General features: G+C 45.6%; 1 protein-coding gene across 1 annotated transcript in view; it reads left to right on the top strand.

Moving 5' to 3' along the window:
* Positions 1-21,265, top strand: part of CDC40 (cell division cycle 40) — a 480,503-nt gene that overhangs the window by 196,082 nt on the left and 263,156 nt on the right. Inside the window, exons 7-8 of the mRNA XM_086927386.1 lie at positions 10,832-10,971; positions 17,133-17,207. Coding sequence (XP_086783512.1) covers positions 10,832-10,971; positions 17,133-17,207 — 215 coding nt within the window. The remainder of the gene's footprint in view (positions 1-10,831; positions 10,972-17,132; positions 17,208-21,265) is intronic.

The following is a 21,265-nucleotide window of genomic DNA, read 5'->3' as shown; positions in this document are numbered from 1 at the left end:
GCTGTTGTATCTGCGCTTCAGGTTGAAACCACACACAGAGGGTTATTACATTTTGTTGTTAATCTAATCTCAAAAGTCTTCAACTGAATGTTTGATATCAGTTGGCCTATAGTTAGAAAAAAGAAAGTTAGTTGGAATAACTCTAGGTTCATGAACATGCAGTTTCAAACTGTGTTCGAAAAGGTCACAGATTGTGCATGTGTGTCATGTGTGGAGTTGATTACCCACCACTAAGTAGTGGCAGCTCACATTCATCTAAGTCCAGTGCCTGATAACAGAGCTAGATCATTATATCTATTAAGTCTTGTCTTGCTCTGGATTAAGATATACAACTTTCCTTTGTTAGTTTGGCCACCTCAGGCAACAGTGTTGCACAGAGAGAGAGACATCTCACCTTCAACACGTGCCTATCATCAGTTTGCTCTTCATTGATAGATTAATGCATAGGCATGTGTGCATGTGTGTACTCCAACAAGAAGTGTGGAGTGTTTATGTTCAAGGATGATGAACATGCATGCATTGTCTGAGAACGTAGACACCTGGCATTTAATTCAGAAGGTCCTGTCCAATAGGAATCCTAGGTCTGGTCATGACAAGACTATTACAGCCAATGGTGTTTCCAGGGTGACCTCACATTTTTAATATATCAGAATTAACATAGTCCTTAGAAGTTCTGAGACCAGATGTTTCAAGTTGTACCATTGCAGCACAGCCATTTACTTCCTTTTTGAAGTATGTGAGATCCCCCATTCAAATCCTGTTATCTGTAAAGGTATATGCCCTAGTTGGATTGTGTGCAAGGTTTCAATAGCCCATAAGATCATCTCCTTTTCAAAATGCTATTTCATCAATTCCCCAGAATTGAAGAGTATGTATGCACTTTTCACTAGCTTGTACTTAACAAATAATGTATGCAAGGCAGCTGCTGGGATCCACCCCATGTAGTCCTTAAATGGAATTTCAAGGACGCTGCCTGCTTGGCTTGACAAAAAAAATAAAAATCTTTGAGGATCCATGCTGGTTATGGTTATATTTATTTTTAATTTTCTCCTTTATGATTTTCATCTTTGTTGCAATTTGAGGCTGCTGCAATGCAGTATTAGTTACTCACCCTTTTTTATACTCTAAATTCCATTGGTTACCTTCATTTATGATGACCCCCTACTATAGTCAGAGTGAAGGAGCTGCTTTAATTTATCCTCCATCTGAACCATTGCTATAGAACTTTATGCAGATATGTGCAGCCGTGGGTTTCGTGGATGTGGAAGATGACAGCGCTCAGTTTGCCTTACTGCATGTGGCATATATTACCAAATGCTGCGAATAATTGAAAATTAACTACCTCTTCAGATGAGCTTAGCTCAGCCTGTTTGACCCAAATGAGCTACTCTAGTCTTTGACCTGTTCATTTATTTCAGTTAGCAAAACTGTCAGTTGACATTTTGTTCACAGCATCAAAACAGCAGTGTATTTATAATATTGTGTTAGCAGTTCTTATGCCAGGTCTGACAGAGAAGCCATCCAAAACCCTCATCACTTCTTTTTCCTTGGTGTATAGTCATGGCACTGCTTTGAAAATCCAAATAGTCACAGTGCTAAAACACTGTACAGAAAACAGAATGCAAATGATACTGCTCTTACTTTTATAACATTAAAATTCTAGGCTTGTGTTTCGATACAACACATTGTCATGCCCTTTTAGTTTGGCTAATTTATTTATACTTGAGTGCGCGAACTTGCCTACTCTCTATTTCTTCGCAAATGTCAAAAAAGTGCAGCTTATTATCCCAGGATTCCACAAAGCATTGGCCATGGCGCATTGATTGGGCAGACTGGTAGTGGTACTGTTTGCCGATATCGACAAGGCTTTTGATTCAGCTGGGAATATTTATTCTCTCTTCTACAATCAATTAATCTGGGCCCGTGGTTCCTCTCCTTTAACCGCCGTCTTTACACTGATTTGTCTACCTCAGTTTGAGTGGCAGGGGCGCAATCTCCGACCTCTTTCGCATTCATTTGGGCACTCGTCAAAGGTGCTCATTGTCCCCGCACATATTTTCCCCTGCTATGGAACCGTTTGCTTACTGAGTGAGAATAGATACTCTGGTGCGGGGCTTTGAGTAGTCTGCGGAGCTCTCCGATAGGCCGGCACTTTATGCAAATATGCTCTTCTTTCAGATCTAGCAATGTCTGGCCCTCGAATCCTGAGATTATGCAATCTTCGGTGAGACAACCGACATATGAATGTGAGGAGGTTGCTGGTATTCCCTAGGGGTGGTGCCGCTGGTGGCCTGGAATGAGCATCTGATAGAGACATCTAGCCACAGATTCCTTAACTTAGAATATCCCCAGGCGCCAGACTAGATCCGGAAAACCTTCAGCAGCAGCACCTCTGCACCCTGGGGTCTGTGCCGCACGGCTCTGCAATGACGTCCACGGACGTGATGTCAGCGGAGCCATATAAGCCCCTCCCAGCCCACTGACGTCCGTTTTCTTCTTTTCCACGTCTCAATGCAGGTCCAGGGAAAACAAGCGGTTCCTTGGCCTGATTTTAGGCTTTCTCTACGCCTTTGGCGTCGCGGAACAGTGTGTGATGCCTTCGGGCTTTATTTATTTATTTATTTGCGGGTTTATAACGCGCTTATAGCAAATTAGTTCTGAAACAAGAATGTTTTGAGCTTCTTTCCGAAGCTCAGATGTTCAGAACATTGCCTCAACTCAAGGGGAAGCTTGTTCCATAGAGTCGGGCCAACTACAGATAAGGCCTTGCCACCCTGTCTGGCCCTTCTTACAGCTGGCACTTTCAGGAGAAGCTGGTTACTGGACCTAAGAGACCGAACCGGGTTGTATGAGATGAATTTATCTCTCCAGTATAAGGGCCCTAGTCCATTTATGCTCTTGTGTATTAAACAGCAGATCTTAAATTTTACCCTGTTACGGACTGAGAGCCATTGCAGTTTCTCCAAGAGAGGTTTAGACGGTGTTCTAGGGGGGGCGTTTAATACCAGCCTGGCCGCAGTATTTTGAATCACCTGGAGTTTGGCTAATACTCCATCATTGGCCGATAACAGGAGGCCATTGCAATAGTCGAAACGACTAAGTATCAGAGCTTGCACCACGGTTTTTCTGGTAAAGTCCGGTAACAGGGGAAAGATCTTTCGCAACAGGCCGATGACATGGAAGCAGGAACCCAAAATGATGTTACAATGCTGCTTGAAAGAAAGTTCGCGATCCAAGCGCACTCCTAGATTTTTCACAACTACTTTAGGGTCTGGGACCGGGCCAAGGTCTTGCGGCCACCTGTCCGGAGTCCACAGGATCTTTATTTCCCCAAAGAGCACAACCTCCGTTTTGCCTACGTTGCATTGGAGGCAATTGGAGGTCATCCAATTTGCTACTGCCTTCATGCCATTGGAGAAAGAGGTTTTCACTTCGTCTGTAAGAGTTTTGAAAGGAAACAGGAGCTGTGTATCATCCGCGTATGATACTGGGATGAAACTAAACTCTCTCAAGATTTTAGCCATGGGGGCCACGTAGATGTTGAAAAGAGTTGGGCTCAAAAAATAGCCCTGTGGCACCCCCTTGGTGATCTCGATTTCCACCGAACGAAATGTACCCATACTGACCGATTGAGTCCGGTTTGATAGGAAACTTCTTAGCCAGGCCAGTGCTTTACTCACAAGACAGATCTTAGCAAGCCGTTCAAGCAGAATATTATGGGATATAGTGTCAAACGCTGCCGACAGATCTAACAGTACCAGGACTACTGAGTAACCCCTGTCCTGGTACATGTTTAGATCATCCGTTACTGACAGTAGTGCCGACTCCGTACAATGCTTCGGCCTAAAGCCAAATTGCGAGTGGTCTAGACTGCCGGCCTGTTCGATATAGCTCGAAAGTTGCTTGTTTACATGTCTTTCAGTGAGCTTTCCCACGAATGGAAGTAGGGATATCGGTCTGAGATTAGACAAATCCGTCCAGGGGATTGTGGTGTTCTTCCTAATAGGTCTTACCAATGCCTTTTTCCATGCCAGGGGCACATGGCCTTCGGTCAGTGATAGATTTACCAGGCATTGAATCCCTGTGCCCAGTGTCTTAACCCCCACCGGCATCATTCTAGCTGGACTAGAGTCCAAAGGACTGCCACTCTTGGTTTGACTCACCAGGCATTGTACCTCTTCCAAAGAAATAGGAGGGAATGCACTGAGAGTGGCTGAGCATGTTTCTTCTTCCACTAGTGGAGATGGTAAATCTCCTATAGAAGACCGGTTGGCAGTAATGATGGTATCATAGATCTTGTCTATCTTAGTTGTGAAAAATTGCGATATTTCATCGCAAAATTGTTGTGAGCAAAGTTCAACACTCTCACAAGCCACTGGTTTCACAAAGGATTGGAGAATTTGGTATAGTACCCTGGGTGCATTACCTGCGGCCGAAAGAAGGGACGCAATGTGATTCATGCGAGCGATCCGAATAGCCTTGTGACAGAGAGTGAGAGCTGACCAATAGTCATTCCTGTCGTCTGCTCTGTGTGATGTTCTCCAGACCTTTTCCAGCTTTCTGGCATGCGAGTCCTGTGCGCGGCAAATGTCTGGTAGGATCCACACGCAATATGTATGTGGTGCCTGGGAGTGCACCACGACTCCAAAGAGAGGATGAAACCAAAGTCCCTACGGGAGTGTCATTTGAGCTGCTGGCCGCCCGGATGTCTGGTCTTGTGCCTTCATGCCACCGATCTCCCTCTTGGGAGCGGGGCCTCTCCCGGGGTCTTTCCCGCTAGTGTCGTTCAGAGACAGGTAAGCACAAGCATAAGTCACAGAGGTCGTCCTCCCATAAACATGACGCTGGGGCCCACCGCTCTCCGTCTTTGCCAGGCACAGGCGCCCAGAAGTCCTCTTCCCCCATAGCCTCATTTTCTGGGTGTCGAAGCGACAGGGACCCAGATAGATGCCTATTCAAAGGCTCTCCAGTCTTTCTTCGGGTCACCCCCTCTCAGTGGTGCGCCTTCGGGTCTCACAGAGTAGGATGAGACTCATGTCTGGTCTTCGCCGGCGGATTAGTCTATGGCGCCGGCTGTGTGCATCAACTCCGGTTCCGGAGTTGATATGCGGTCAGGACATGGCCCGAAGGGGCTTCCCAGTCGTCTGTCCAGCCCACCCATCCAGTCACCGCAAAGCTCAGTGCGGCTTCCTGCGCTGACGTCTGCTGCAGCACCGAGTTTGAGGCCCTGTCGACCTCTTCCCTCCCTGCAGGTGGAGGTCGAGTTGCCGGCGGGCCGCGCCCAGATCGGGTCCCCTCTGGACGTTCTCGATGTCGATACAACGCCGTCTCGAAATAATTCGATGTCTGTGACGGCACCTAAGGTTCCTCTGTTCCAAGACGATGAAATCCCTCTGGGCTCCCGTACTCAGGGTCGTTTTGGGGCAAGTGCTTAGCGTTCCATGGCCTTAGGCTCAACCTCCGTCTCCTCCACCTTTACGGTCTAGTGGACGAGTTACCCACCAACCGTCCCCAACCAATGGTTTGTTGTCGCTGCCCAGAATGGCGACAGAGGCTAGTGCGGCTTTTGCGAGGGCTGTTCACAGGGCTGCGGATATTCTTCAATTGCAGCCCCCTGTGGTTTCCCTACCCTCTGATCCTTTACTGGATCTTCTCCACATTGAGCCTGTGGAAGTGGAGCCTTTGCTGCCCCTTGGTGGGTCTTTGTTTGACATCTTGCTTGGTACCTGGGCACGGTCCCCCCCTCCGGTGATCCTGTTGATCAGGCCATTGCTTCCAGGCATCGTCCAGCCCCAAATGATCCTGTCTGCTTGTCCCTTCACACTAGAGCTCAGGGTCTGGTTGTCCAGGCGGCTTTCGCCTTGCAGCCTTCTTCCGCTCTGCCGTTGCTACCTCCCACTAGGGAGCCTCGCTGGCTGGAGACATGTGGTCGCCACATTTTTGCCTCCGCCAGTGCAGGCATCCGTAGCTTGAACACGTCTTGCATGTTCGCACAGGCTTCTTTTGGCCATTGGTACTTAGTTGAGCTCCTTCTTCCTTCTTTCCCAGAAGGGCCCCGGTTTGACTTGCATCGCCGCCTTCTCAATGGCCGGGAAATGGCACAATTTTCCCTTCGATCAGCCTTGGATGCTACAGACTCTGTGGGGAGGGCAATGGCCTGGTCGGTTGCTTTGCGTCGCCATGCAGGTTGCTTGATAGTCGTTTTCCCGACAATGTTCAGGATGCTATTCGGGATCTGCCATTCAATGACGTGGACCTTTTTGATTGTCACAATGATTCAAGCGCCTCCTGTCTGGTCTCCCGTGATTTTCTGGCCCTTACAGCTTAGCTTTCTCGGCCTTGTGGCTTATCTTTTTCATATGTTGTATGACTTTGTGTTCCTTTTTCTTGTGCTTAGGCAGCATTGCCATGTTTTTTGGGACCCTGTTTCATGACGTAATGCCCAGATTGTCTAGGGGGCTACTCCGCCATGTTTGCCTTTATTCAGTACAACTGGTCAGCTGGTTCTGCCTTCATTTAAGTCATATGTCGGTGCTTGTCTCAAGAGAAGCCCCCTTGCCGGGGTTAAGACTTACCTATGTGGGGTATTTCCTACCTATTGTGTAGCTGCCTTCCTACAAGGAATGCTCCTGTGGAGTCTTCCTCACAGAGGTTCTTCTGTGGATCAGTCTGTTCTCTCTTTCTGCTGTTATGCAACCCACATGTTGGTGTCGCTCTATTGCACTTTCAATTGAATTTGGGGTCTACGATTGGCCGTAGTACTTCGTAGCATCAGTAGAGTTTCCCTACCGCGAGGCTTCCGCCTCGCCTTCCTTTCCCAGGGGCTTATTTCAGCTTCACTGTGTTCCTTTTTGTCAATGTTGGCTGCTCTTGTTTTTGCCAGCCACTGTCCCTTGGGACATGTAGTTCTGTTCAGGCAAAATTCTTCCGCGGCTGACGCCCCGCCATCGTATAGCGCAAGGGCACAGCCGCTGCACGGCATATTTGTTACGTGTATTGTGGGTACACCATGGCATGTTCGCTATCATGGGGTGCCTGCGTTCTATCATTCGCTTCTGTGGTGACTGGTTCTGCCCTCCACTCTCCGGTTTGGGTATTGCTTTCTCGTACTTCAGCCCTGTCTGGATTTGTCTATAGGCGATTGCTTCTTCACCATTTACGTCTATGCTGTTCACTGCCTTGTGCCCTTATTTTCTGTGCACTTTACAAACAGGCGTTTTTTTCCTATTTCCCTGCTCCTTTACGAGCAGGTGTTTTCCACGCTTCTGCTTTGGGTTCCTGCTGTTACTACTCTGAGGAAGTGTTCTCTTAAAGGTACTCCCTCTCTTGGATGGTTTAGTTTGTACATCCTTGGGCTATTATGTTGGTCCTGACTGTTTCCTCTTTCGTGGTCTGCTCCATCTCCTCGTCTGTCTAGCGAGGGACATTGGCTCCTCCAGGACCGATGGATGATTTCGCTTACGGATCTGGACATTATCCTGTCCAACTCTGCTTCACCATGTCTGTCGGTACTTATGGTGTACCCATGTCTTGTTTGCAACACATTAGTTTTTGATGTGTATCTTTCTTATTATATATCTGCTCTGTGCTCTTCTTACAGCTGAGTCCCGCAGACAATGTTCCTTGCTGTGGTGTCCCTGCAGTCTGCTCATGGTGCGACCTCTTGTGTGTGTCTGGGCAGCTCATGCTACCCTACAAGAGGATTTCCCTATACCTGGTGTGGTTCTGGCGTCCACACTGTAGGCTCATATGTATTCCTGACTCCCGCATCAATACCAGTCTTACTGTGTTCTGGTGCTTCTACTTGTTTCCTTCTGCTCTCTCACATGTCTTTGTGAAGGGGCGACTATGTACTGGAGTCTCTTGTGTTTCTGGTAATGCCTGCACTTTCTGGCCATGGTTCGGCATCCTGCCAATGCTACCCCCACGTATCTTAGCTTGTGCAGGTTCAACAGTGCTTTTTACCACTGTTGTGCATACTCGGGACAATATGCGCTGACTCGGTCATGCAGTTTTGTTCTCTTTCTGGGTCTTGCTTCCTGTCAACACATCGGACCCTGTGGATCCATCTGACCCTAGACTCAGTTCGTCTTCTTTACGAAGCCATAGACTCTCACTTCCGCACCTGCATTTCTGGCTCTGTGCGTCTTTTTCTCTCCACCCGGTATACACACAAACGATTTTGTGCTGTTTTCACAGCTTGTGGTGCCTTTGCCTCCCATTGTTTTCTGCTCTTTTCGGAGCTTCATTGTCTGGTGTTGGCAGCGCCGGCATTGCTGTCCCCACTTTGCTTCATCACCTTGTTGGCGGCTAAGTTTTCTCTGGAACTTGGTGGGGCTCAGTCGCAGACCCGTCTCCTATATGAGTATGACTTTGGTATCTATTCTAAGTTAAGGAATCTGCGACTATAGGTCTCTATCAGATGGACGAGTAACTTACCCTCGGTAACAATGTGTCTGGTAGAGACCCTCTAGCCGCAGATTCCATAACACCCACCAGTCTTCCCCGTTCTGCGAGGACCTTTTCATGTTGGGTTTTCTGCTTTCGCCTCCCTCCAGGTGGCTTTGTCTTCCTGCGAGGTGACATCTTTCACTTCACTCCTCAACGGGATGCTGCATTCAGTTTGGCTTGCTCTGCTACACCCTCTCTCGTGATTGGGCAGGGTGCTCATGTGTGACATCCCCCCGCCGGGAGGGGCTTATATGGCTCCGCAGACGTCCGTGGACATCGAGACGGAATAGTGCGGAGGCGCACAGAGGTGCTGCTGTGGAAAGTTTTCCGAATCCAGTCTGACGCCTGGGGATATTCTAAGTTAAGGAATCTGCGGTTAGACTGTGTCTCTTCCAGGTACATTGTTACCGAAGGTAAGTAACTCGTCCGTCCGGTTTATCGCTGGCCACAGACCCAACCATCTCATGGTCCTGCAGTCTAGGCCCATTTCTGTCACACGTTAGGGGTGAAGTGAAAGTATGGTACCCGGTGCCCTTAATTCTGCTCAGCTGCTCGGCAATCTTTAAAATGATCGCGCTGCCACGTATGCTGTACCGAATTCCGAACTTCCTCAATACTATTCCTCCTGCGTGGTTCGACCGATCAACATGGTTCTAAATTGGTTTCTATTGCGGGTGCTACACGCGTTGGACATGCTTCCTGTCCACGTACTCTGAGGGTATTGCTGCAGCAGACATATAATCCTATTATGCTACATCTCATTTATTGAATATCAACGACTGGTGGTATAATACCCAAAATGATCCTGCTTGCGCTGCGGAGAGGTGGGCGATGGGGGACTCGGCACTCCTCGATCATCTCTATAGTAATAGAGGGCTAGACTTCTTTCCCCGGCGACCCAGGTGGTCATTTGCGTATGGAGGCAAACCTTCAGGCGGATGAGGTGGTGGGGAAGACTGATGTGGGGGACCCCACTGTGGCCGGGTGTATTTCTCTGGCAAGTGGCTGCATTGCTAGGGTTTCAACAATGGGATGTTATTGGGGTGTCTGCACTAGGAGACATTTATGAAGGGTACCATCAGAAAACCATTTCAAGAGCTGCAAACTGAATATCCGCTCCATCGTAGCCAACTTTACAGATACAGTTCCGCCACGCTATATTCCCCTACAAATGTTGTTTCTTGGAACTGCAGAGTTTAGCTCACTGGAGGGCAAATTACTAATGGGGGATGTAGGTACTCCTAAAATTACATAAATCTACCAGACTTCTATCACAAACAGCTCCACCACATTACTGGCCCTACGGACAGCCTGGCAAGGAGATATTGGTGATCTAGATGAAGACTGGACCGAGGCCCAGGCAGCTCCTTGGGTTGCCGCTATTTCCTCTTGTCTTCGTTTGATCCAATTTAAATATTTGCACCAGGCATACTATACAAGGCACCGCTAGTGGCTGCTGGTCGCCATTGCTGCTTCCTTGGGTCTTCAGTGTGGAGTGGTGTCGGGAACCTTCCTACATAGTGTGTGAAGTTGTGCAGCATTGTAGCGCTTTTGGCGGGGGTGACTTCCTGCCTTGCAGAAGTCCTCTCTTGGGAGATCCCATTAACCCTAAAATGATCCTTATGCATAGTACAGAGGGGATTAGTGGAAACGGTTATAAGAGACACTTTTTTTGTGGATTACCCTAGCAAAAAGGGACATTGCTAAAATGTGGAAGGCATCTAAGTCGACATTTTTTGGGGGTGTGGAAGAAGGCTATGGATCACTGTATGGGTCTGGAATTTGCCTTCTTCCAGGCAAGTGGTAGCCCTCAAAATATGGCAGTGTTAGGCAGATTATCGTGGTATAATCTTGGCACCAGTGCAGACTGACATGGCTCATATTGACACCAAAATACAGTCCTATGGGGTTGAACATTGAAGATGTGAACTGGGAACTAATGATGTACTTGTTTGGGGTCATTGTCTGAGACAAGTGGGACTCTGTGGGTGGTTAGTGAAGGTCTGTCCCTGTTTTTGTATCACCATTATAAAGAGACTTTTGTTAATTATTGTTTTGCATAAATATGTGGGCTGGTCCGGCCTAGATGTGTTATCAAAATGCAATCAAATTAGTTGTGAAAAAAGCAGTTTGTGGCTTTTGATGGTTGAAATGCCGGACCCGAATGCACTTTACAAAATCAGTGCTCTTTTGCCTTGCAATGTTTTACAAGAGAGGTGATCCTGGGTACGTAAAGGGAACACATGTGTACAGAATAACTCAAAGCTCATACAGTATTCTTGTTTTGTTCAGTGCAGTGGATCATGCAGTACTGAGTGCGGAACTGACATTTAAGAGTGCAATGTTTTAACATACCTTTTTAATCCTTGTTTTTTTCTAGTCAAAGAAATGTATGACTATCAGGGAAGATCTTATCTTCATATTCCACAAGATGTTGGTGTTAACCTGAGGTCCTCAGAACCACCTGACAAATGTTACCTTCCCAAGAAACAGATTTTTGTTTGGTCTGGACATACAAAGGTATGCATTTCTTATTATTAATAATATAGTTATTTAATATGTTTTATAATGTAGAGTGCCTTTACTATTGATGCTGCGGACTAGGTCGACCCCATGTGTAAGATATATATTTTGTAAAATGTGACTCTGTAAGATGTGAATTGAATGGTAGGTTTGCTACACATGTCCTAAATGGTAGGCCCCTTTTTATGCTATTTACAACTACAGGATCATTAGTCAAACACTTAATTTGTTTGCAATGTACAGGTTTTGTTAGTAAATTAGTAAGTCTAATTGAATTTTGCAGCACCGGAGTACCTACATGCATGAACTGTAGGACAACAAACAAGCAGAGATGGAACCATTTACATGCTTTTATTTGTACTTCGGTTTAGTGTTAGATGAAGGTATCTCTATTTATTTTCATCATTAAAGGACAATTTCCTAGCTTTCGTAACGGAAATTTTAAATTTGCTAATCCTACTACACTTTATTAAACTGCAGCCAACATTAAACCATAAAGAAATTACATTTTCTAGAAGCCCCAGGGCAAATGAGAGTCCAAAACATCCAATCATCTCTTCTATAATTCCTCAAAAGTCCATCATCGAGTTCTATGTCCCATCTTTCTTCATGCAACATAAACTGTCCTCCTATTCTACTCCTTTCAAACAAACCACGTCAACATACTTCAACTAAACGTTTAATGCGCAGCATTTAAGTGTACAATCAGACTAATAAACAGTAGATGAACTACACAGTGTTAAGTACGAAGTCAATCTTCAGCTGAACAATCCATGAAGAGAACAGTGCAATGAAATACTTAATCCATACGCAGTGGATTGGCCCTCCTCTGTTAATTCCCACTTTTATACCTGGGTGGTTTATGGCCACTTCTGACCACTGTAAGGAATAATCCTAACCTCCGTGTCCTTAATAGAATGTAAACTTTCGATTGCGAAGCTATATAATTTAAAATTCTATGTCAATACTGGGTGCAAGGATTATGCTTATTCAAAGCTTATTCGCCATCAAAAAAGCCATATTCAGTACTGGTTTAGAGTAAACTTTTTTAAAAGTATAGTCCGTACACGAATCAGTGGCATTCAGAATATCCTCCAAGCGACCCAAAGTGTAAAAGCTTTGGAAGCAGTCGCTCCACAGGAAGAGTGCTCCCCAAAGATGGAAGTATGGAGGCCTGCCTTATGAATGATCCATCTGACTCAGCTTAATATAGTGGGAGAGGATACCACCTTAAAAGAGCTTGCAAATAGAGATCAATAATTGTCATTCACTTGGAGGTGAAATTCGCTCATCATGTCTTCATATGCCTTGATAAATCGAACTATACATAGTTTTGGGGTAGCATCAAAAGATGGGAATGAAATCACTAGAATTCCATTTAGTAAATACTCTACCTGGAATATCCAGAGCCTGAACGTCTGAGGTTCTCCTACAAGAGTTAAACACAGCAACATGGCTAGCTTAGCTGAAAATTCTTTTCTGGAGAGATATTTATTGCTACTCCATGAAAGCAAAATATTAAGTACCTTAGTAACGTCACAAAAAATGAATATCTAGGCTCTGGGGAAAGTGAAAGACTAATCCCCCTCCAATGTTCCCTCTAATTTTTTTCCTCTGTGTTCGGCAGTGTGAGGTCTCCAAGAAACCAACATGTGTGGGTGCAGTGACAGGGGTCTGACAAAGGGGTTCCTGCTTGAGTGTGCAGTTAAATGGTTGTATAATGTTCGAAATGAGAAAGTGCAGTGCAAAGCATCTGCAACCATGACAAAGCAACACTAATATATATTAGGAAACCGGGGCAACCGGCCTCCTTCCACAGCACCAGTGAACCTCTTCTTTCTTAACTAACTACACATCGGCGGCTCAGGGACATCTAATCATTTTGAGCGCCCTCTGCCAAATGTATTTTGGGGGCCTCTGTGCGGATCAGCTTTGAATTTAGGATCCAGTTTCACCTTTCTATTGTCCTTTTGGCCAGATCACAAACAGTGCACAGACACACTGGTTCAAATTCCAAATGCGTTTATAGTTAATATTTAAGGATAGTGATGTATTTTTCCAATATTGTAACACAGTAGAAACCCACTAATTCTACTGCAAATAATCACTGTGACATCCTCCCATTTTTCATATCTGAGTACCTGTTTGGACCTAAAATATTTTTTTTTTATACATGTTGCATGAAACAAAAACACATTTGTCATAAAATGTCTGTAATACAATCTCACTCATTACCCAGATCAAAAATAAATGAGAGGAAAATGCTATTTGCGATAATCTGTTTGAGAATTATTCAAGGTCATCAGGGCAAGACTCTCTGCAGAACAGAGCTGGTTCTACCAAGGCGGGGGTACGCCACTCTTTAAAACTGATAATCATTAGTTTACTTATCAGCTCTAAAGATGGTTTCCTGGATACGCATGTGGGCATTCAGAGTCACTAAGGAAATGCCTCAGTTCTGAAATGATCACACTGTGAAAAAAGTATAAAAAGTTCTCTGAAGTTACACCAAAGGCTTTGAGCAGTGCACTGCTGCACTGTCTGATGCTTGGAAAGAGTTACTCGAATTATCTTTCCATACATTTTTTGACCATTAAGTTGACTCATTGCAAGTTGAGATTGGTTTGCATCAGCCATCTGTATGAAAGAACTGTGTTTCTTATTGTATAAAATCTCCACACGCCGCACATCCCCATAAATACTGAAGAGGGTAACAGACTTTGGGGCGAAACCATCTCTTCATTTAGATTGTTAACCAAGAGTACAGTGTAGACTCCAGGTGTCTTAACCAAGAGTACAGTGTAGACTCCAGGTGTCATTCCACCCATACCAGCACGACCAGCAGCATGAGCTGCCACAGCAACATTAGGAATACCCATGGGACTTGGAGTTCCTGAAACAGCTGTAACTGGAAGCCCTAAAGGAGACGTATATGTAATCCTTTCAGTGTTCAAAACCTTCCCTCAGATAAGTTACTTATTGTTTACACGTCTTTCAAGTATGAAAGGCTCGAACATTTATAAACTAATAAGCTATTAATGAGTATAATCTCAGATTCTTCTAGATACACAAAAACCTGCACTGAAATATGCTGACATTAATCTTGCTCTTCAGAAAAAAATGAAAAGCTGGCTTCATGGTTTAAAAAAAATCACCCTGCGTAGTTTCTAGAGTGATTCTCTTTATGGCAGTGATTGAGGGACGCTTGGCAGAAACCGGCAGATGGCTGCGGGGCTGGCGGTGACTCTGCAGCATCGCTAAAAGGGGGGTTAAAAAGTATGTCAGTTGCCCGCTGCCACAGAGAACTAGTTAAGTGGCCCTTCCTCATACATCGAAATGATCCAGAAGCCAGTTGTAGAGGGGAGACGGTGGCAGCTCGAGCGTGCCCTGTGGAGAGGGGGCGAAAGACACTGCACTATTGAAGGTGCAATGGGTTAGTGTTTTTGGCGCGGGACGGTGGTTTCATTCACGTGAACACTGGGAATGAGGTCTCAGACATAATTCCCCAAAACATGGCCATCCTGTTAACTATTTCTGTGGTTATGGCCACCCTGTCCTCCAGGGAAGTGAGAAGCCACTCTGTCTGGAGATATGCACAGGCCTTTTTCCCCAGTGGCTTCCAGAGGCAGCTTGCCACATACATTGCGCCTTCTCTGACATGCACCACTGCGAAGAGTGAGAATGGAGATCGTCTGGATAATGCCTGTCTGATGTCATTTTCTGATGCTCCAGTCTTAGATTGTCATGTGGGAATTGGATGCCAGGGACTAGAGAGGACAATATCCCCATCCAAGGCCCCATGGGAGTCCTCTCCTTGTAAGGTTTCCATGGTTTTAGGGGAATCTAGTTGGGTAACAACATCCCTCATGATGCTACCCTCTGTGGTAGGGACTTGGACTACCAAGTCATTAAATGCAGACCGGTAGTGGGAAAGGAATAACCTCTTCAATCTGTCAGAGGCATCTGAATCCGCCCCTTGCTCAGGTCTGTTTTCCCTGAGCTTTGCCAGTGTTTTAATCAGACTGTCTTTGAGGGGGACTGTTCTCCAGTGACCTTGGGCGTTTTCCCCCAGGAGGAGGGGGTCTGGACAACAATAAGCTATCTGTAGCAAACTCTTCTTCAAGAGGGCAGTAGCTGAGGCCACCGCTTGATGTATCAAGGGACCACAGACTCAAATAAATCATCTTCAGAAGGAATTATAAAGACAGATTCTTCTTCTGCATAATCCTCAGAGCTCTGCACCTTGTAGTTGTTGAAGTGCCTGGCACTAATATGCTAGCCTTTAAGGCTAAATGTCTTACTAGCACAAGCTGAGTAAATATGGTGTCTCAATTATGGGTTCCAAGACCAGAATGCTGTATACCTCCAGCTATCTGTGAGGAAAGCAAGATTGCTGGACGGCATCTCTATGTGAAGTAGTGTAAGCTACCTTGGAAGACTGCAGACCTCGAAGGACGTTAGCACTCCTTTAGATACTGGGAAATTAAGCTACATATGTCGATAGGGGCGTAATGCTCCAGGTGGAGGCGTGAAGCAAAGGCTCTGCAATAGATCTCGCTGTTCTTTATTTAAAAATGAGAAACCTGCTTGTGCCAGTCGATGCAGATGCTCTCTAGCGTTTGGAAGACCATACCGCAGAAACACAGTCCAGCTCACGGAGAAGTCACATGACTTTGGTACTGCGTAAGAAACACTGAATATGTTTAGATGGCGGTCCTGCAAAACAAAAATTCAATAAATGCAACAGGTTGCTTGCAACACCCTTTCGAAAATGTGGAAAATAGAAAGGTATAAGAAAGAGAGGTGGAGATGCTGAACTCACGGCTGCTGAAGCTAGAGCGAAGAAAGAGGGGGCATAAGTGTTGTTGATGGACTTGAAGTGATAATGAGCAAGATGATTGGATGCTGTTTTCGACCCTCTTTTGCCCTGGTGCTTCTGGGAAAGTTAGTTTATTTGTGGTTTTAATTTTGGTGTCGGCTTAATAAAGTGAATGAAGAGGACAATAATCCTTTGCCTTTGGTTATGATATAGAATTTAATTCAACTTAGAGTTAAGGTATGGGATAGTAATAATGAAAATGTAATTAAAATAAAAATATGGATAAGGAAACTGCTACTAATATTGTAAATTTTATGGTTGAGATGGGGACCAAAATGACAGTATGAAAAAGAAGGGTTATTTCAAAGTTGCGGAAAGGTTTGCAAAGTAAAGGTAGGATGACATAAAGGTGGAGAAGTGAGAGGGAAGAAATGTAGTTGATGTAAAACCAAATAGTATAATAAGAGTACAATTTAACCTAACACAGCTTTTGTTGCGCTTACATCTGCTGCGTGTTATTGTCTGTTCTGGGTATATCAGTTATTACTTTTGCCCATAAATGCAATTGCAAATCAACCCTCTTAAGTTTAATTTCCATTATCTAATCTCACAATAAAAGGAAAATAAAAATACCCGCTGTCTGTTTCAGGTCCCTTCCAAGGGATCTACAATGCAGGCATATACCAGTTTATTGGCAGCATACCAACTGCCTGAGCAGATATCAGAATTTCGTACATTAGGGCCTCACTGAACGCCTTTTATTTGAATTTATCTGATTCAAATTCAATTCACTAACTTATAATACGTCAGAGTTGCAAAGTAAAGATATGGGTTTCTTGTGAGTTATGTTTGCGGGTATTCGCATAACAAGAACTTATGGTCCATAGACATGGCACCTTGAACTGTGTAGAAGCAGGAGAGTCTGTACCAGCTTTCCTGCCATTTGAAATTAGTTTCCAGATATCGTTGCTTACACACCAGAATCCAGTCAGTAAAAATAGATTATAAATTTAAATCTAAAAAGAGAACTGTGGTTATTCAATTTTCTCCTGACAACTACTAATTATCTTAAGCTGTGTAGTTGTATGATGTGCTCAAATGTAAATGAGGGGGAATTGGAAAATCTGGAATTGGAAATCCAGCATTCATATTCTCCACCTTTTGTTATCTATGGAGAACTTGTGGGCAGTGTTAATAGGAATAAACACATGCTCATTCATCACCTGAAAGGTCAGAGCTGTAGTTGTACAGGATCCAAAAATGTTGTCTGTAAAAGTAGATAGCTGTCTATAAGAGGTTTGTTGCATATGTTTCATCATATTCACCTTTTCTTTTGCAGGGTGTCAGTGCAGTCAGGCTGTTCCCCCTTTCCGGGCATTTGCTGCTTTCTTGCTCTATGGACTGTAAAATCAAGGTGTCTATTTACCATGTTCTGTATGTCTTGACACTGTTGCTTTCGTGAATACCAGTTTAACCATTTACTTGTTGTACCTTGAGTTAGAATTGTATTTTTAAGTGAAGATGACTTTGTACAGTTTATTTATTTACTGGACTGATATATTTAAATAAATTATTGCTAGTTTTGACCAGTGTGTAAATTAGAGAATATCCAAAAGTGAGTGGTGGGTGTTGTGACCTTTGCTATATTAGGTTGCCATGTGTATAGTGCTCAGTCTTCTATTAGTATTACATTGCAGCTCTGACTGCCTAGATCTGCATCAGTATGTGATTCAAGTGTTTCCTTTACATGTTATATTCTGAATCATATTTAATGTGTTCAAGGTATTTTGTTTTGAAAAAAAATTGTAGCAGAAGGTTTGTCTTGTTAGTCCAGATTGTGGGTGACATCGGTAAAACACCTATGCAACTTTCTCAGGCCGGCATATGCTCTCCTCTCCGGTTGTAGCTTTATGTCCAATAAGCACAATTACAACCAAAATGGTATTCACCTTTGGTGGCTTTTGCAGGTTCTAGGCCTCTTCATAAAGTGCGGCTTTGCACCTATTTCCTTGGCTTACAGTGCCCTATTTTGAGCTTATTTTGAGCTGGGGCTTGTGTCTTACACCCCTCTTTTGCTTCCAGATGCCAACCACGTCAATTTGGCGCAGACATTGTTAATTTATGCCTAAAACATTGACAGACTGACACCCTGCCTTCCAAGGATGAGAGGCAGAAAGGTTGGCAGTCAGGAACAGGAACAAGACAGGAACACGATGTTCGAGGCATGTGGGCTGCTGAATTCATATCTGTGCATAGATCGCCGCCCAGTGTTGGGTCCGGATGATTGCACATTGTTGTCCTGGAAGAGTCTTCGAAGTATCACGAGATAGGTGGCTCCTCCCCCGGTCTACAGTGCGCATTGGCATCCTCTCCATCCTCAGATTGTTTTTTTCCGCCATTGGGTTCGGATGTACTTTTCTTTACTCAAGTTCGGAAACCTTTCTAAAGGCCAAAAGGCCTCCGGGGGCGTCTGTATTGTTTCGATCGGTGCCGAGTTCTTGTTCCAGTTGTTCTTGAGCAGGACCTCGAAGAGAGCCGCGAGGCCTTTTCGACACCGGAGGCCTGATCGTCGATGGAACGGAACCCGTTCAAACGATGCCCCCTTTGTAACTCTAAGTACCCGCACATCGATGTACACCCGGTGTGCAACAAGTGCTTATCACCAGAGCACAATGAGGACAACTGTCTAGCTTGTGCTCGATTCAGGTCGAAGAAGACGCTTAAACTCCGACGCGCAGCGAGGCAAACTATGTCGAAGCCAGCGCCCGACGCGGTGAATATCTTCGACCGAGAGGACGATGAGGTCGTCGAGACTGAGGATCCAGAACAGCAGTCGGATCCTGGCTCGGAGCATGACTCCAACTATTATGAAGACGACTAAGAGAACGTCGAAGATGAAAACGTCGTCAAGGTAAGGGGCGACGTATCCCCCATCGGAGCCGTCGATGACGACTCGAGCGATGATCCAGGCTCAACAGTGGGTACGGGGCCTGAAACAGACACTGAAAAACTTCCAAGGGCTCAGGTCGAGGCATCGCCAGAAGGCCTTAGCCAAGATCATGAAGAACATTCTATAGCCCCGCGTCTCGGCCCGGCTAAGAATATATCACACGAGCCATCTGTCGAACTACTTAAAACTAAACCGAAAGCCATCGAGTCGAAAACAAAACCGAAACTGCTGAAAACAGTCTTCGGATCGAAGAGTTCGAACCCATCGGAGTCGAAGAAAAAAAGTGTCGACGACCCTGCGGGGTCAAAAGTAAAGGGTGTCGAGCCGAAGATCGGTGCGCTAAAGTCCACCACTAAAGCCAAGCACGTCGAACCGATGAGGTCGACGTCGACTGACAGCGACACAAACAAGGGACTCGAGTCTCAGAAGCTTCTCGATCCGAAGCAACGAGTCGACAGGCCACAGCTCGTCAAAGGCCTTGAGCCGAAATCCAAAAGCGCCTTGAAGGACCACGTCGAGTCGAGGCAGAAGAGCGCGCCTCCGACGCAACAAGCACCGAAGTCTGCGCAGGGCCAAAAACTTATTGGCGAAAAGGCAAAGTCGGTCGGACCTACATTGACGCCGGCCCCGAAGGTCAATCTGTCTAAAGACACTATGCCACCGATAAAATTCGGACTGCCCCCGACTGCACGCCCTAAGGCGCTCGATCCGAAAACTGGGGTCGAAACACCCAAAAAGGTGTCAATGGGAAAGAGGAGTCATCCTCTAGAAGAGGACGTTGTGTACCAAGAGCCCTCATATGATGACCAGTCAAAGCTACATGTCGACTCCAAATCTGGAAGACTTACTATTTATCAAAGGAAGATCAGGTCGGAAAATCCTCTGAAATCATACAAAATTGCACTCAAAAAGAAAAGGGATTCTTCAACATCGCCTGTCCTTTTTGAGACTGTGAGGTACCATGGCCAGGACACTATTGCATACTCACCCACACCCACTAATGAGGATATGGGGTATGAAGATGATGAACAATATAATTACCCTGCGGACATAGATCAGGATGACCAGACTCAAGCCTGGACAGACCCTGCTGACCAGGGGGAGTCACAGACTATTCCTGATACTCCTTCTTATCCTGTTAAAACTTGGCCAACAGAAGATACAGCTGCGTTCAACGCTTTAATTGAAAGGGCAGCACAAAATCATGATGTGGACATGCATGCTGACCCAGTTGAAGAGGACTTCCTGTTTGACACTTTCTCCACTTCAGAGAATTCAGTTAAAACATTGCCAATGTTGAAAGGTGTCCTTAAACACGCAGGGGACATTTTAAAGGAAACCACTAGAGCAAGGGTTATTAACCCCAGAATTGAAAGAAAATACAGACCGGCGCCTGTGGACCCTACATATATTAAGGGACAGCTGCCATTAGACTCTTTGGTGGTATCAAATGCTTGTAAGCGCGCCAACTCACAAACTACGGGTGATGCTCCTCTTCTAGACAAGGAATCTAAAGTATCAGAAGCTTCTGGGAAAAGGGTGGCTGCTCAAGCAGCTAATATCTGGAGAATTTCTAATACACAGGCCCTATTAGCCAGATACGAGTAATTAATTTAATTGTGTGTGCTTATATAGCGCTGGAATCACTCCCGAAGGGGTACCTCCGCGCTTCGACCGCTGCGAAACCCTTCCTGGCTTCCCTGAGAGATGGTCCCTTAATGGGTATCTCCAGGGTGAGACCAGGCATCCCCGGCGGTCTGGGGGGGCCGTTAGTGAAGATGAGGCAAGCTAGTGCCCAGAGTTGCCGAGTGTGATCGCTGATCAGAGTGGGCACCGAGGCGAGAGAATTATCGAGTCCGCTGACCCTGGTCCAGAAACCTGCCGCGTCGGGAATCGAACCCTGGCCCCGGGCCGTCCTCTGCTCTCGGGTCTGCCGCCTCTAACCAGTGAGCCACACTACTTCACGATAGGGCGCATTATGACACACTAGAGCAACTGCTACAACATTTGCCTGATGCCTACAAGGAGGGAGCAGAAATGCTAATCCAGGAGGGGAAACTCATATCCAACGCATCCATTAAATGTGCGCTAGACGCAGCAGACACCGCAGCCAGGGCCATCAACACAAGTGTCATGCTCAGGAGACATGCTTGGTTGCGCATCTCTGGGTTCAAACCTGAGATTCAAACCACATTATTAAATCAGCCTGTGAACCCTGATTTTTTTATTTGGTCCTGATGTGGACACAATCTTAGAAAAGATTAAAAAAGACAGAGACACCCAAGTCTATGGGTGCCTTGCAGTCACAACAATTCAGAGGAGGCTCCTTTCGTCGCTCCAGTAACAGAGGAGCTACACGAGGCCAGGCATCCCAGCAGATTCCATACAATAAAGGGAGCATGCAGACCACCTACAATAAAAACAATAGAGGTGGATACCGTGGCAACAGCAGCAAAGGCAGAGGACGAGAAAATAACAACACCAGATCCTTCGCCAATACTAAACAGTGACGCCTTGTCACT

The sequence above is a fragment of the Lissotriton vulgaris genome, chromosome 6 (assembly GCF_964263255.1).
Source record: "Lissotriton vulgaris chromosome 6, aLisVul1.2, whole genome shotgun sequence".
Classification (NCBI taxonomy): domain Eukaryota; kingdom Metazoa; phylum Chordata; class Amphibia; order Caudata; family Salamandridae; genus Lissotriton; species Lissotriton vulgaris.
Note: the sequence above shows the minus strand (reverse complement) of the source record. Positions and strands in the feature narration are given on the sequence as shown.